Raw genomic sequence first — 13556 nt, 5'->3', positions numbered from 1 at the left:
ACATGGTACCCATCCCCTGGGGCCCATTATCCCCACTGGAGAAGATGGTTATGGGTGGTGGGTAGTTGTTGAACCACCCCCAATGATATACTAGGTTACTGTGGACTGCGTTTTTGAGTGATCCATGATGGCCTAGCATGACATCTGAACAGCCCCCCTGTAGATTAAAAAAAAAGGGGGGGAAGCAGACGGAACTGCTTGAGGTTTCAAGCAAGGGTGCTTATAATTAACCCTTTTCCTGTTGGATTTTTTCCTTGAAAACCAACTAGTTAAAACAGTTTCTCTTTATGCAAGGGGAAAGGCACAGGGCCTTGATCTGTGTTTCCCTGCAGGCAGAAAAGCAGCAGCTGTGAGGTGGGGCTTGAGGGAACAAATGACCAGCAGGAAAAGAAAGTATTGGGTTTCCAACCATTGAATCCCCTACCCTACCCCCCACCCAAGCTGGACCCCTACCAGCCATTTACTCTGGAGCAATTGCCAAGTAATCATGTTTATCTGCATGAAAAGCTTAACCTCCTAATTCATGCATAGCAAGGTGTTGTTAAATAAAGACATTCAACCAGGCTGTTTTTATTTTATTTTTCTGACTCTAGTCAAGCTTCCCCTCCCCACCTACCCTTCCCTCATTGGGGATTGCAGCCTGGAGCATCTGCTTTTGATTAAATAATAATAAATGGTTGGTAGGAAAGTTACATAGAATGCCATGGGAATGCGTTGTTTGGCAACAAACAGCAACAAATGGTCTTGAAATGCTTTTTCGAAAACATGATACTGCTGAATATATCAAGGAACAGGTCAGTTCTGTGAATTCCAGCAACCCCACCCCCCCACACCAGGGGTCTTTACATCCCTGCCCTTGCGTATTTGCCAAATGTTAATGGCCCTTACTCAAAAGCTTTGTCCCCAGACATTGACAGATGATAATGGTTATCTCCATTCTGCGCTAATTCCTGCATACAAAAATGATGTTAAAAGCACAAGAGCAGGCCTAGCCTTTTCTGGTCAGCTGGCAACCTCCCCCCTTCCCTGATCTTGAAAGGCACTCCTGCCTTCAGAACCCAAACAGAACTAGAACACAACCAGAAAAATTGAGCTCCTCTCCCAACCCCAACTGTGAGAGCCCATTTTCTTAACACTATGCTTGGATGTGTGATCGCTGTCTGGATATTTCAAGACACACCCACCACTCTATCTGGGTAGATGGAAAATAGCTTCATAGATGGGGGAAAAGGCTCATATAGGCTCATGAGCAGGACCAAATAGGCATTACTTTAAATGTACGTCTAGCAGCGACATCTCCCCCCCCTCATTTTCCCCTTTAGAATAGGCACAGGGGCACTGATCTGGATCAGGACACTACCATAGGGGGTAGGAGGGCTTTTAAGATCTGGATCCCCCTCCCACCTACTCCAGAATAAAAGGACATAGGGCAGTACCCAACATTGCTGCTCTGCTCTCGGCATTGACACAGAGCCAGTGTAAGCAACTTCTAGCTCGATGTTAATAGCCTATGCTGTGCTGTTGGCCTAGAGGTCCCTCACTCTAGCATGATGGTAGGTGCGTAACTGGAGCAGCAGCAATGAATACTGCCCCTAGCTACTAGACACTTGTTTAAAGTAACAACTGTTTTGGCTCTCAAGGTCACAGATGAGTTAAACAACCCTCACACTTCCCTAAAACAGACTATAGGTTATGTGAAGGTGGTTTAACCCTCAGGCAATCTACACTCACAGGTTCACAGGACATTCAAAATGGTGACCACGCACACCCCATCCACCTTGTGGTTAAATAACCCACGGCGGGTGTCATGCAAACAGACCCATTGTTAACAGGATGCAACAACTTTTTTGTTTTGCTTTTTGGAAGCTAGAAGTCTGACCAGCTCTATATAAGACACTTCTTTCTTCGAATTGGGGGAAGAAAGGTGGTTAATAATAACTTATATATTTATAATACAAATGTTAAATTAAATCCACAGAACAATACAAATAGGATGTGCAATATTCAAAGTACTTTAAAAAAGAGACTCTATAGCCTGGTTCCCACAACTAATATAGGTAGACTCAACACATGAAAGGGTGGGAATGAGTCCACTGGATCTACTCCCAATCTCTGCACAGAAATTGGGCCTTCTGATCCCAACAGAGGGTGGGGTTCAATGGGCTCAATCCTGCTCCCCATTCTTCCACAGATTGATTCTACAAACACACTTTTGTTGCATGGGGCTTTTGCTGCATGGGGACAAAGCTACCATCACTGTATCGTTGCAGATTAACTCTGTATCACAAAATGACCCGGTTTCCTGTAATACATTTGGAAGCAGAAATCAGGAAAGTCTATCAAGCTGCATTGAGTTTATTGAAGTTATAATTTTAAACACACATGCAGCATTCAAAGAGAAGACTGGTTTGATGGTACTGCTACTGTCTATTTGCCATTTAAATCCAGCTAAATATTTACTAAAATATGAATCAGACCTATATCTTGGCCATTTGTTACATGTTTGAAATGCTTAATCACATGCCCGATCCATCCTTTCCCCTAAAAAGTATTATTTATTCCTCCTCCTCTTAAGGATGTCAGAGAAATATGCAACTGAATCAAATGAGTTTGGATTCCACAGTGGACTGGCTTTTTCCCAGTCGGGAGGATTCTGTAGAACTGCGGACTGTTTTTCTAACTTTCTGGAATTAGTATTAGGAAAATTTAGGGGGGGGGGGTGTCGTTGAGCAGCTAAAAATGCACATTTCTCTCATAGGCGAAAATGTGAAAATGCATATTGGGGGAATTTGCACATTTTCGCAAGTGAGAAATTGCACAAATTTGGAATAAAATTGATTCCATCAATGAGCAAACAACAGAATAAAAGGCACCTGGCAATCCGAGGAATGCAGACAGAATGGACTTTACATGATGTGTACATCCCTTACTACTACTACCACTACTAAGACAGAGAATAAGATTGTAAGGAGATATAAGGGGATTCTAATTGTATGATTGATTGATTGATTGATTGATTGATTGATTGTATTTATATCCTGCCTTTTTTCCTCCAAGAAACTTAAGCCAAGGCAGTGTACATAATCCTCCTTCTCTTCATTTCTATCCTCACAACAACAACCCTGAGAGACAGGATAGGGCTGAGAGTCTGTGACTGGCCTGAAGTCATCCAGTGAGTTTGCATGGCTGAGTGAGGATTAGAACCTGGATCTCCTAACTCCCACTCCAACACTCTAGCCGCTACACCACACTAGCTCTCAAATTGTGTGTTACCCTTTTTTTTGTAATGAGTTTGTAACTAGACCATTTGAGAACAGGATTAGGGCTGCACACTTACCCAAGAAAGCCCTATTGAACTCCAGTGGACTTGCCTTGGTCTAAATACAGTTGCAAGGCAATCCTATATCAAAAGTAAGTCCCACTGAGTTTAGTGGTGCTTCCTCTCAGTTAAGGGGGTATGGGGTTGCAGCTTTAGGACTGCACTGCAAGGCAACATCATGACCATGTTTATCAAGACAACGCAAGACACATAGCAATCTGCCAGCATGTTACTTTCCTTATCTGACCAGCGGTGTAGCAGAGCCCAGGCTTGCAGGGTCACGGCCCCTTTTGATTGGCAGGGACCCCAATGTCATCTGCCACCTGCTCCCCTCCCCAAGAATTCCTTCTTACCCCCAAATTTAGTAGCAATTTTCACAGTAGCTGAGGGAAAATGAATTTCACCAGCAACAAAATATTGCTCCCTGTTGTAATACAAAATCTTTGGGGCTTATGGACTCTCCTTGGGGGCATGGTTATGGGGAGTAATATGATGAGTGCTTCCGCTTCAAAGTTTACCATTATTTCACAGTATCTGACCATCACTGGTAAAGGCACATGGGGCTCATCCAGGGATAACAGCAACAAGAAAACTCAGATATTATGTTGGAATAATATTATATCTCTATACAGCCCAATAGCTGAAGCTCTCTGGGTGGTAACATAAATAATAAATAAACATACAGACCAAGGGAAGAGAGAGAGGGGTGGTTAATGGGTGAATAAAATATATAAAAGGCAGGAGTGGGCAGACAGATGGCTAGGTGAAGGAGGAGAAGATCCAGTTAATCCACAATGTGATTAACTAGAACATTAGTGCCTGGGGACAGTTTGACTCCCTCCCCTTTCCAAGCAAAACTGCAAGGCTGTAAAATAGATTGGGGAAAAGCTGTACTTTCGGTTTCCCCGAAATTCTTTCTCAGTAGAAAACAGGCATCTTTTGGGGGGAGGGGCATAATGTTTCTCTCAGTCCATGCTTTATTTTAGAAACGAAAGTAATACTCCATTTTAGTTGGAGCTCCAGATCCAATATCTCTTTTCAGGGGTTGTGCCAAGCTGAATCAGATTGCCAGGTTTGATTTCTGGCACGGCTTCTGTACCTTTAACAGCTCACAACAACTTGAAAAACAGTAAGTGAAGTTTTTTGGGGATGGTGTAAAAGCCGGAACAGGCTGGAACGACCCCATTATATTAAAAAACCATACCAAAAACAGTGGCATGTGTTAGCAACACTTGAGAACAATATTTTAGGACTAAAACCATTGCAATATTATATCACTATTAACCCCAAAACTCCCAAAACGACGTCCGGAACAGAATGGGATGGCTGGAACGGCCACTTCTGAACGAGCAATATCAACCAAACTCACCTGTCAAGCATAACTCCATGGCAGGGATGCAATAAGACACAAAACGTCCAAAGAAACTCTGTTCCGATACCCGTATTGCACAAAACAGGCTGTAACGGCAGCTTCCCAATGAGGTAAGTCAACCAAACTCACCAGACGCACATGACTAGGTGGGACAGATGTAAAAAGCTCCAAATGTTGCCCTGAAACCACGTTCCGATACCCGTTCCGGGCAAAAGTCAGTATTGTGCAAAACAGGCTGTAACAGCAGCTTTCCAATGAGGTAAGTCAACCAAACTCACCAGACACACATGACTAGGTGGGACAGATGTAAAAAGCTCCAAATGTTGCCCCGAAACCACGTTCCGGGCAAAAGTCTGTATTGCACAAAACTGGCCATAATGGAGGAATGGAGAAAGAAAGAGGGGGGAATGGGGATAGCAGCAGTTAACATAATATTTTGCCTACTGTGTAGATTATTCATTTCTCACAACACTTTGGACATTTGAATACACCACGAGAAGCTTGATTTATCTCCAGGCAAGAGAGATGGTGCCAGTCCTGACAGGCTCCCTCGCACAGAACCATGGTGTCCTCCTTGGGTTTCTTGCACTGATCACCCATTAAGCACAAAGACCAAGATGAAGTGTAACACTGTTGCATTGCTGAAGACAAGAACTGGATTGTAGAAAATGTTCCTTTCGGTGGTTTTCTAGAAACAGGACTATTGAATTGCTTAATTTCTCTCTGATTTATTTGCTTCTTTATTCTCTGCTGCTGTCTCTGCATTAAACTTCGCCGTGGAAGAAGTGATTTGTGCTTGAGAAGTTCATTTGCAATCCACTGCCGTACAGGCACCATGTCTGCTGGGAAAGGGACAGGTGAGCCACTGCGTAGCACATGTGCAAAGAATCATACAAAAACACCACAGTTGTAAGAGTCTATCTGAACTGGTATATCAAGTGGTGCATGAATGGCCCATTCTGACCAACCGATGGGTGAAGTGGACTGCATCTCTATAAATGTTTGCAGCATGTCACTGTACTTTGTGGCACTAGTATGTGTGGAATCAAGATACAAAATTATTCTCCACTTGAAGAAAACAATCATTAATATCCAATGAGATCTGTGTATGTTGGTGGGAATGAGCCAGATGTCCTTCGCCATAATGTCTGAGTTTATTCCAAAGTTATATGTACTAGTTGTAGACCCATTTAATTCCAGAGACTGCATAATAAATGGTTATCGGAACGTGGTTTCAGGGCAACATTTGGAACTTTTTACATCTGTCCCACCTAGTCATGTGCGTCTGGTGAGTTTGGTTGTTTTGCACAATACTGACTTTTGCCCGGAACGGGTATCGGAACGTGGTTTTGGGGCAACATTTGGAGCTTTTTACATCTGTCCCACCTAGTCATGTGCGTCTGGTGAGTTTGGTTGACTTACCTCATTGGGAAGCTGCCACTGCAAAGCTGCCACTTTAGCCACTACACCACACTGACAAATATTACACACATTTGTTTTGCAGTGCAATGTCGACCTATTATTAATTAACATCGAAAATCTATACTTGAGAGATCGCACGATAACACCCGCAACCACGTATCAGGCCCCTAACACCCCAGCCGGAAATTTCAAAGCGTTTTCAACCATTTCCTTTCGCACAATTTGAGATTACAATCCCGAGGCCAGCTGCATGTAGAGCTAAAGTTTCAATTCCTCCAAGGCGCCCTGATTCATCCCGGGAAAGCGTGAGCACAGCCCCGCCTTCGAGTACAAAAGCTCCCCATCCCCGCCTCCGGGCTCTGCTTTTCTCCACCCTGCGCCAAGCGTGTCTGCGAGCGAGCGAGTCCCACCCACCAAGAAGATGGCAAGCAGCGCCCAGTTCCCTTTCCCCGTGCAGGGCGGTAGTGGTGGCAGTGGCTTGCCGCGCTACGAGCAGCTGAAAGAAGAGCACGATATGTTGGTGATGGATGGCACGGGCGCTCCGCCCCGCCCCACCGTGATCCACATGGAGCAGCAGCAGTTCTACGCAAAGCCCCCCAGCGACCACTTCCTCTGGTCCGTCTTCACCACCCTGTACTTCAACTTTTGCTGCCTTGGCTTCATGGCCCTGGCGTTTTCCATTAAGGTGAGAAGACGCGCCCGGCTTCGCATGGTGGCCGTGCGCGCTCCTTTGTAACGGGGATCTAGTTGTGCCGTTTCCTTCTCTGCTCTTGTCCCTTGATGGGGGAGGGGGAATAAAACCTGCAGGGTGGGGATGGGGTTTACTTTCTAAGGTTTGGGTGCCTCAAAACTCCTCTGGTCATTCAGAGGCTGATCCTAGCCATCTTTACTCAGAAGTAAGCCCCATTGACTTAAGTTAGGGTGACCATATGAAAAGGAGGACAGGGCTCCTGTATCTTTAACAGTTGCATAGAAAAGGGAATATTATTATTATTATTATTATTATTATTATTATTATTATTATTATTAATTTATTTATTTATATAGCACCATCAATGTACATGGTGCTGTACAGAGTAAAACAGTAAATAGCAAGACCCTGCCGCAAAGTCTTACATTCTAATAAAATCATAATAAAACAATAAGGAGGGGAAGAGAATGCAAACAGGCACAGGGTAGGGTAAACAGGCACTGGGTAGGGTAAAACTAACAGTATAAAGTCAGAACAAAATCAAGTTTTAAAAGCTTTAGGAAAAAGAAAAGTTTTTAGCTGAGCTTTAAAAGCTGCGGTTGAGCAGGTGTCATTTGTAAACATGCAGCACCTGGTGAAATTCCCTCTTTATCACAACAGTTAAAGTGCAGGAGCTATACTAGAGTGACCAGATTTAAAAGAGGGCAGGGCACCTGCAGCTTTAACTGTTGGGATGATGAGGAAGTTTCACGAGGTTCTCCATATAAACAAATGGCACCTGCTGAAATTCCCTTTTCAATACAACTGTTAAAGATACAGGAGCCCTGTCCTCCTTTTCATAGGGTCACCCTACTTAAGTGGGACTTTATTATAAATATGTGTACAGTTAGTGCCTGAGTGTAGTGGACTAACGATGGCTACTCAGGGGCATAGGATTAGGAGGTGGCTATATTATTTGTTCACGTGGCCCATAGCTGGGTTCTGGGTTCAAATTAAACGGGGGCAAGGGAAGTAGTGCTTGTGTGATCACATTAGTGAAAGTAGTGTTTGTTTGTGGCTGTGTGGTTGTAGTCTTGCCCTTCTTTAATCTTGCCCATTTAGTTCCCCAAGCAAAAATCAGCTCATGAACAAGGTTCCAGCTCGATTGGGTGAAAGCCGTGTGCATTTAGTTCCTTGTATCTGTCCCATTCATGGTTAAATTGGGGGTGTCTATTTTTCCTTCCCCTCTTCCTTCTTTCCTTTTGCAAGAAAGGGCGCAGGGGGAGGGAAGCAAAGCCTTCTCCCCTCTTATCTTGCGGTGTCCTGTTGCTTCAAGTCCTTTTGTCCTCAGTGGGCTCTCTTCCATGGAAGTTTCAAGCAAGGGAGTACAGTGAGGTAAAGCGCCAGAGCCTTGGGCGTATGTAAAGTGGCCCACATAGGGTTACCCTGGCCCCCATTTTGATGGCGGCGCTTTGGCACTGCGAGGTGCCTGTCTCCCGCACTTGGGTTCCTTCCTGGCATCTGCACGGGAAGGAACGCAAGTGCAAACTTTCCACACTCTGCACAAACAGTAAAAAAATAAAAACGGGGGAGAGGAACAGGGCCTTTCCTCCCCCCTTTTTTAATTTTATTATCTGTATCTGTGGAGCTCCGCTGATACAGATAATGAAAATAAAAAGGGGGAAGGAACGAGGCAGCTGGAATAGGAGTGGGGAGGGACACGGGGTGAACCACCTCTCCTCCCGGCTGCCCGTTCCTCTCCCCTTTTATTTTTATTATCCTTATCTGTGGAGCTGCACAGATATAATTTTTAGAAAGGGGGGAGGAATGCCCCTGTTTCTCTCCCCCCCTTCCCTGTCCATGGCAACCAATCAGGGGGTGCCATGGGCTGTGACAAGCATCCGCTGCCAAAAAAGTCTGGGTAAGTGCTCGACTTTTTTGGAGTGGAGTTTCCAGGGTTTGCCCCCAGATGGCTTTGCAATGGCAGCTGCATCATGAGGATGATGTGCCGTTACTGCAAAGCCCTCCCCTCCCCCGGGGGCAAACCCTTTGTGTAGACATGCCCCTGTTCTAGTAAGCTTGGTCCTTTGCAATGCAACCGAGGCAGGCAACCTTGAGGACCAAGCGGGCAACTGCAGCCTGGTTGGTACATGGGATAACTCACCAATCTCCCTTAATTTGGACCAGTTGATCAGATAAATCACCGCTAGTGCTCTGATTCAACAATGGAAGTGTTTGTACATTGCACCAGAGAGGAGCCCTCCGGTAACAAACATTTCCTTATTTGAAGAGGAGTCAGGTTTTTTCTTTCTCTGTTAGGACAGGTTTAGGCATGTATGGACTAAATGCTTTATGACTAGGCTACTGAGCGTCTTAATCAAGAATAATTGTGTGTTGATATGAAAACTGTCTCCATGGTGGTTGATCTGCCACAGATCATTCACACAAATGTGCAAGTCAATACTTGAGGCTGCTGTTATCTCGTGATGAAACATGGAAGTGTGAAGTAGCCCCTAGATGAAGACTTATTTAGAGGGATAATCCAGAGAGATGGTTTCTGTGAGTGTCACTTCTCTTCTCTGTTAGAGACAAACCCCAATATCTTTATGTAAACCAATTGTATGCCAAGGATTTTAGGATTTCAGTGGAGTGAGCTCTGCCTAGCCACATAGTGGCCCCATTCAGTCAACACGCTAAGCCATGCTGCTTAACCACAAAATGGTTAATGAAATGCATTGCATTCCATTAATCATTTTGTGGTTAAGCAGCATGGTTTAGCGTGTTGTCTGAACGGGGCCAGTGTTGGGCTGGAAATAAGCCATAAAGCAACAAACTGTGACTTTAAAATTAGGGAACAAGAAAATCCTAGTTCTGAGGATCCCATAATTGTCCTATCAAAGTGAGGAAGTTCCATTTTGTTTAAACCAAGGAACTGAAATCTTAAAAGATCATGGTGAAGAGCTAAAGGTCAACAGGGTGCTATAATGGGTCAAGGAATTCCAGTTCATGTTTCTTTGTTTTTGTAGAGAAAGGTGAATTCTGAATGTTTATAGGTCCTGCCCAAAGGCTGCAATCTGGTCCACACCTATTTGGGACTTCATTCCACTGAATTCAATGGGACCTATATAACGTAGATGTGCATAGGGGTGCATGGTAAAATCTTTTCTATCTCTAACTAGGTTGCAGTGTTTAAAAAAGGCCTACGGAGATTCATCAGGTCACCCTTTGCGCTTCCTTAACTTGTAAACTTGCAGCAACTCTTAGTAAATGCAATCACTAATCCAGAATGACATTTCTTCAACAGTATTTCTACTTCCCCAATTTTTAAAAAAAAGGTATTTCCTCTGTATCTGTTTTATTCTTATTTCCTAAATGTGGGGAACAGCAGTGAGAAACATGCAGATTGATCCGAAAACAACTCTCTAGAGTTGTACAAGTGCCCACCCATTTGGTACAAAAAGGGAATGTGACCTTCTGCCTCCTGATAGATAGTTCTCTGTAACAAGCCACCTTGTATGCTACATAAATTCTGGGGTCCTCTACTCAGGTCCCAGTCAAACCGGATTGGAGGATTGCGAAAGTGAAACAGCCACAGATATTTTTTATTATTATTAGTATTATTATTAGTATTATTAATTGCATTTGTATACCGCCCCATACCTGAAGCTCTCTGGGTGGTTCACATAAGATAAAATCACTTACAAAACACTTAGAAGATGCATCAAACTAACAGTTTATTGATTATACACTGGTGATAAATGGTTGCAGAAAGAAATGCAGAGATAGCCCATACATCCCTTCAGGCCTCTGTCACAGCTGACTGTGTACCTGAGTCCCCATAGCACACAGGGTATTTCCCCCTGGACTAACAAATTCCTCCAGGCTGGCATTGTGCATTTCTCCCCCTGGAGCAAGACCATGTTGGTCTGCTCGTAGCACCAGCTTATATAGTTATCTCCCATGTTCTAGAAGGTGCCCCAAAATCACAGGCTGGGAAATAAGTCACCCTTCCCTGGGAAAGCAGGGGCCTAGCTATCCAGCTAGGGAAGTGGAGTTTCTCAGCTTTTCGGCGAGACAGGATAAAACATCCTTATCTTGGAAGGGTGAGATAACTTGGCAGAGGCCAGGCAGTTTCAAGGCTGTTTACGTGTGAAGCTGCAAAATACTTTGTGTGAGAGGCTTGCTTGGATAACTGCAAAACTGCCGTTTATACTAGGGAGTACATGTCTCCCTGCTGTATAGGACATGGCCATGGGAGCTCACTAGACTCCTTGCCATTCTTCTGGTGTCAAACCCACTACATATGCCCTCCCACACTTGGCGTATTGCCTTCAGAGGGAAACTTTCTTGGGGCAGAAATGGTTGCAGAAAGAATAATTTCTACACCATTTCTGTATATCTTAGCCTAACAAATGATACAAGACCAGCATTTTGGCTTGTTCTGATCTCTGCTATCCATAGCATAAAGGAGATGGCACAGTCAGCACACGATGCAAGCATAGGATTCCTACATGCTACATTCTCCTCATTTTTTGTTTGTTGGTGGTTTCTTATGGTGGTGGGGATGGGGAGGCAGGGGAGACTTTTCCTGTCTCACTTGGTGCTAAAGCTCCAGTCCAGTAGTTGGGATTAACACTTCTACAAATGCATCAGCAGCATTTATTCCTGTTTGCTTTCAATTGATCTTTCAGTTGATCTTTCTTTCTTCTCTCCTAACAGGCAAGAGATCGCAAAGTGCTTGGGGACCACAATGGAGCTGGCAGCTACGGCTCTACTGCCAAATGCCTGAACATCATGGCCTTGATCCTGAGCCTCCTGGTCGTCATCGTTTTCATCGTCCTGATAGTGACGGGGATTCTGGGGGTTGCTGCCCATTAGAGACCACAATGGCCCCTTTGAACCAGGCTGCAAACTGACTTCCTTTTTTAAAAAAAAACACGCTTTACCTCCTTTTCTTTGCTTCTCAGACTTCCACTTGGTCCCCTATTTAGATGTCTAGTTTGCCAAACACCAGCCCTTGCCTTGACAATCTACTATGGCATTTTCTAGGACGGGACTCTTGTCTTTGCCAAGATGGAGGTGGACACGTGCCCATTTCAAGAGTTGTCATGCAGTTGACTCTGTTTTGTCATGTCCCATATGGGCCTTGCTGCCCTTTCTGTACCCTTTGAGTTAGTATTTTTACTGATTATAACCAGCCAAGTTTAGCTTCCATTGAATGTAATAATACAAAAAGCCATTATGTGGCTTTGGGGCAGGGGTCAGAGTTAGTGCACATAAGAACTCAGTAACAGGATGGTTTTCCAGCTCCTGATGCAATGAAAAGATGTTTTTTCCTATCTCTTTTGTACTAAGATATGCCTTAACATCAACTGTAGAGCTTGATGCACAAATATTCTAATACATTTATAGGGGAAAAAACACTTGCAAAGTGTGTGTCCTTTTTTTTGTTCTTGAGCATGTTTGTTAACAAAGTACCTTCAATCTGTATACCACAAAAAGAGGCTTCCAGCTGTGGAGACAACGTTTTCTTGAGATGTGTGTGATTATTGAAGAGCCAGCCACCTCATGGAATTCACCTGATATGATCACTTCAATTTAGAGATGTAAAATTTCCAGAAATTTTGAGGCCATGGGGGGAGGGGGGAATTGGAAAACTTGGGAAAATGCAAAAATAAGCAATACTTACTTTTAAAGTGCTCTTTATAGATCTAAAGCCATTTTGTTGCTTTAAGATATCATTTCCTAACCTGGTGTCCCCCAGATATTTTGGACTTCAACTCCCATCTGCCTCAGGCAGCATGGTCAATGGTCAGAATGCTGGGCACTGTAGTCCAAACTATCCAGAGAGCAACCATGTTGGGGAGGGCTGCTTTCTCTTCCTAGTATGTGATCTTAAATTCTAAAAGAAAATATTTCATAATCCAAAACTCTTCAATTTTTCAGAAAAACACACAAAAATGGCCCTTGGAAGAAAAAGTCAGAGTTTGCCACAACTTGGGGTTTGCAGCTCTTTTCCTGTATGGACTGTCTTTGTGCTGGTATCATGGGAAACAATTGAATGGCGCTGACTGAGATGGTGGTCATGCTGGCGGGGAAAGACGGGATGGGCAGCCCATGACGAACCTGTACGCCTGTGTCTACGCCTTGAGGTAGTAGGACAGGCTGCAAGATACCCTTTTGCCTATATTCCTCAGAAGTACTGCCACCACCCCTGTGTCTTTGAATAGATGTTTTTAAAAGTAAAATGAAATGTCAACCCAGCTCACTAAACCTTCCTTATCAATGTCTTAAGAGTAGCTCACCAAAGTAGCTGACAGCGGGGTGTTCCCCTGGGCGTCCAGAGCAGGGGCATTCCTAATAGGGGTGAGCAACTTTGGGAGGTCTGGGGGGCATTTTTTGCTCCATAGACCTCCTCACCTCCCCCCCCTCACCTCACCTTCCTTGGTGCTGAAAAAATAAAATGGCACCCAGAGTGGCTGCAGAGTGCCAAAACATTCAAAATAGCTTGTTTTCAAGGCAATTTTGACCCTTTTGGTGCTCTATGGTAGCTGCGGCACTGGGCCCCAAATTCCTGGATAACTCCACCCAGCAGTTAAATAGTATGGGGAAATCAATAGACCTATATGGAATGCCACACAACAGGGATAGGTGACCTGCGGCCTGCCATGGTATCTCCCCCTGCCGGCTCCTACTGTTGTCATTGTTCTGGACCAAAGGGCAGGTGGGGATGACTCTCTGTGCGCCCTATTCTCCAGCACAACTACACTCCC

The 13556-nt window shown here is 44.4% G+C and overlaps 1 protein-coding gene across 1 annotated transcript; it reads left to right on the top strand.

Annotated features, from left to right (window-relative positions):
* Positions 1-6488: 6488 nt before the first annotated feature.
* Positions 6489-12204, top strand: LOC134393676 (interferon-induced transmembrane protein 3-like). Its single transcript, XM_063118738.1, has 2 exons — positions 6489-6798; positions 11503-12204. Exons 1-2 carry the CDS (start codon positions 6535-6537, stop codon positions 11659-11661), a joined length of 423 nt encoding a protein of 140 aa, XP_062974808.1. The 5' UTR covers positions 6489-6534; the 3' UTR covers positions 11662-12204.
* Positions 12205-13556: the final 1352 nt, after the last annotated feature.

This window comes from Elgaria multicarinata, chromosome 2, assembly GCF_023053635.1.
Source record: "Elgaria multicarinata webbii isolate HBS135686 ecotype San Diego chromosome 2, rElgMul1.1.pri, whole genome shotgun sequence".
Classification (NCBI taxonomy): Eukaryota; Metazoa; Chordata; class Lepidosauria; order Squamata; family Anguidae; genus Elgaria; species Elgaria multicarinata.
Note: the sequence above shows the minus strand (reverse complement) of the source record. Positions and strands in the feature narration are given on the sequence as shown.

What these genes read in the sequence shown, in the direction of transcription:
- LOC134393676 (XM_063118738.1), top strand. Translation starts at nt 6,535, where the DNA reads ATGGCAAGCAGCGCCCAGTTCCCTTTCCCCGTGCAGGGCGGTAGTGGT. An exon ending in CCCTGGCGTTTTCCATTAAG is followed by an intron (nt 6,799 to 11,502) that starts GTGAGAAGACGC and finishes CTCTCCTAACAG; the next exon opens with GCAAGAGATCGCAAAGTGCT.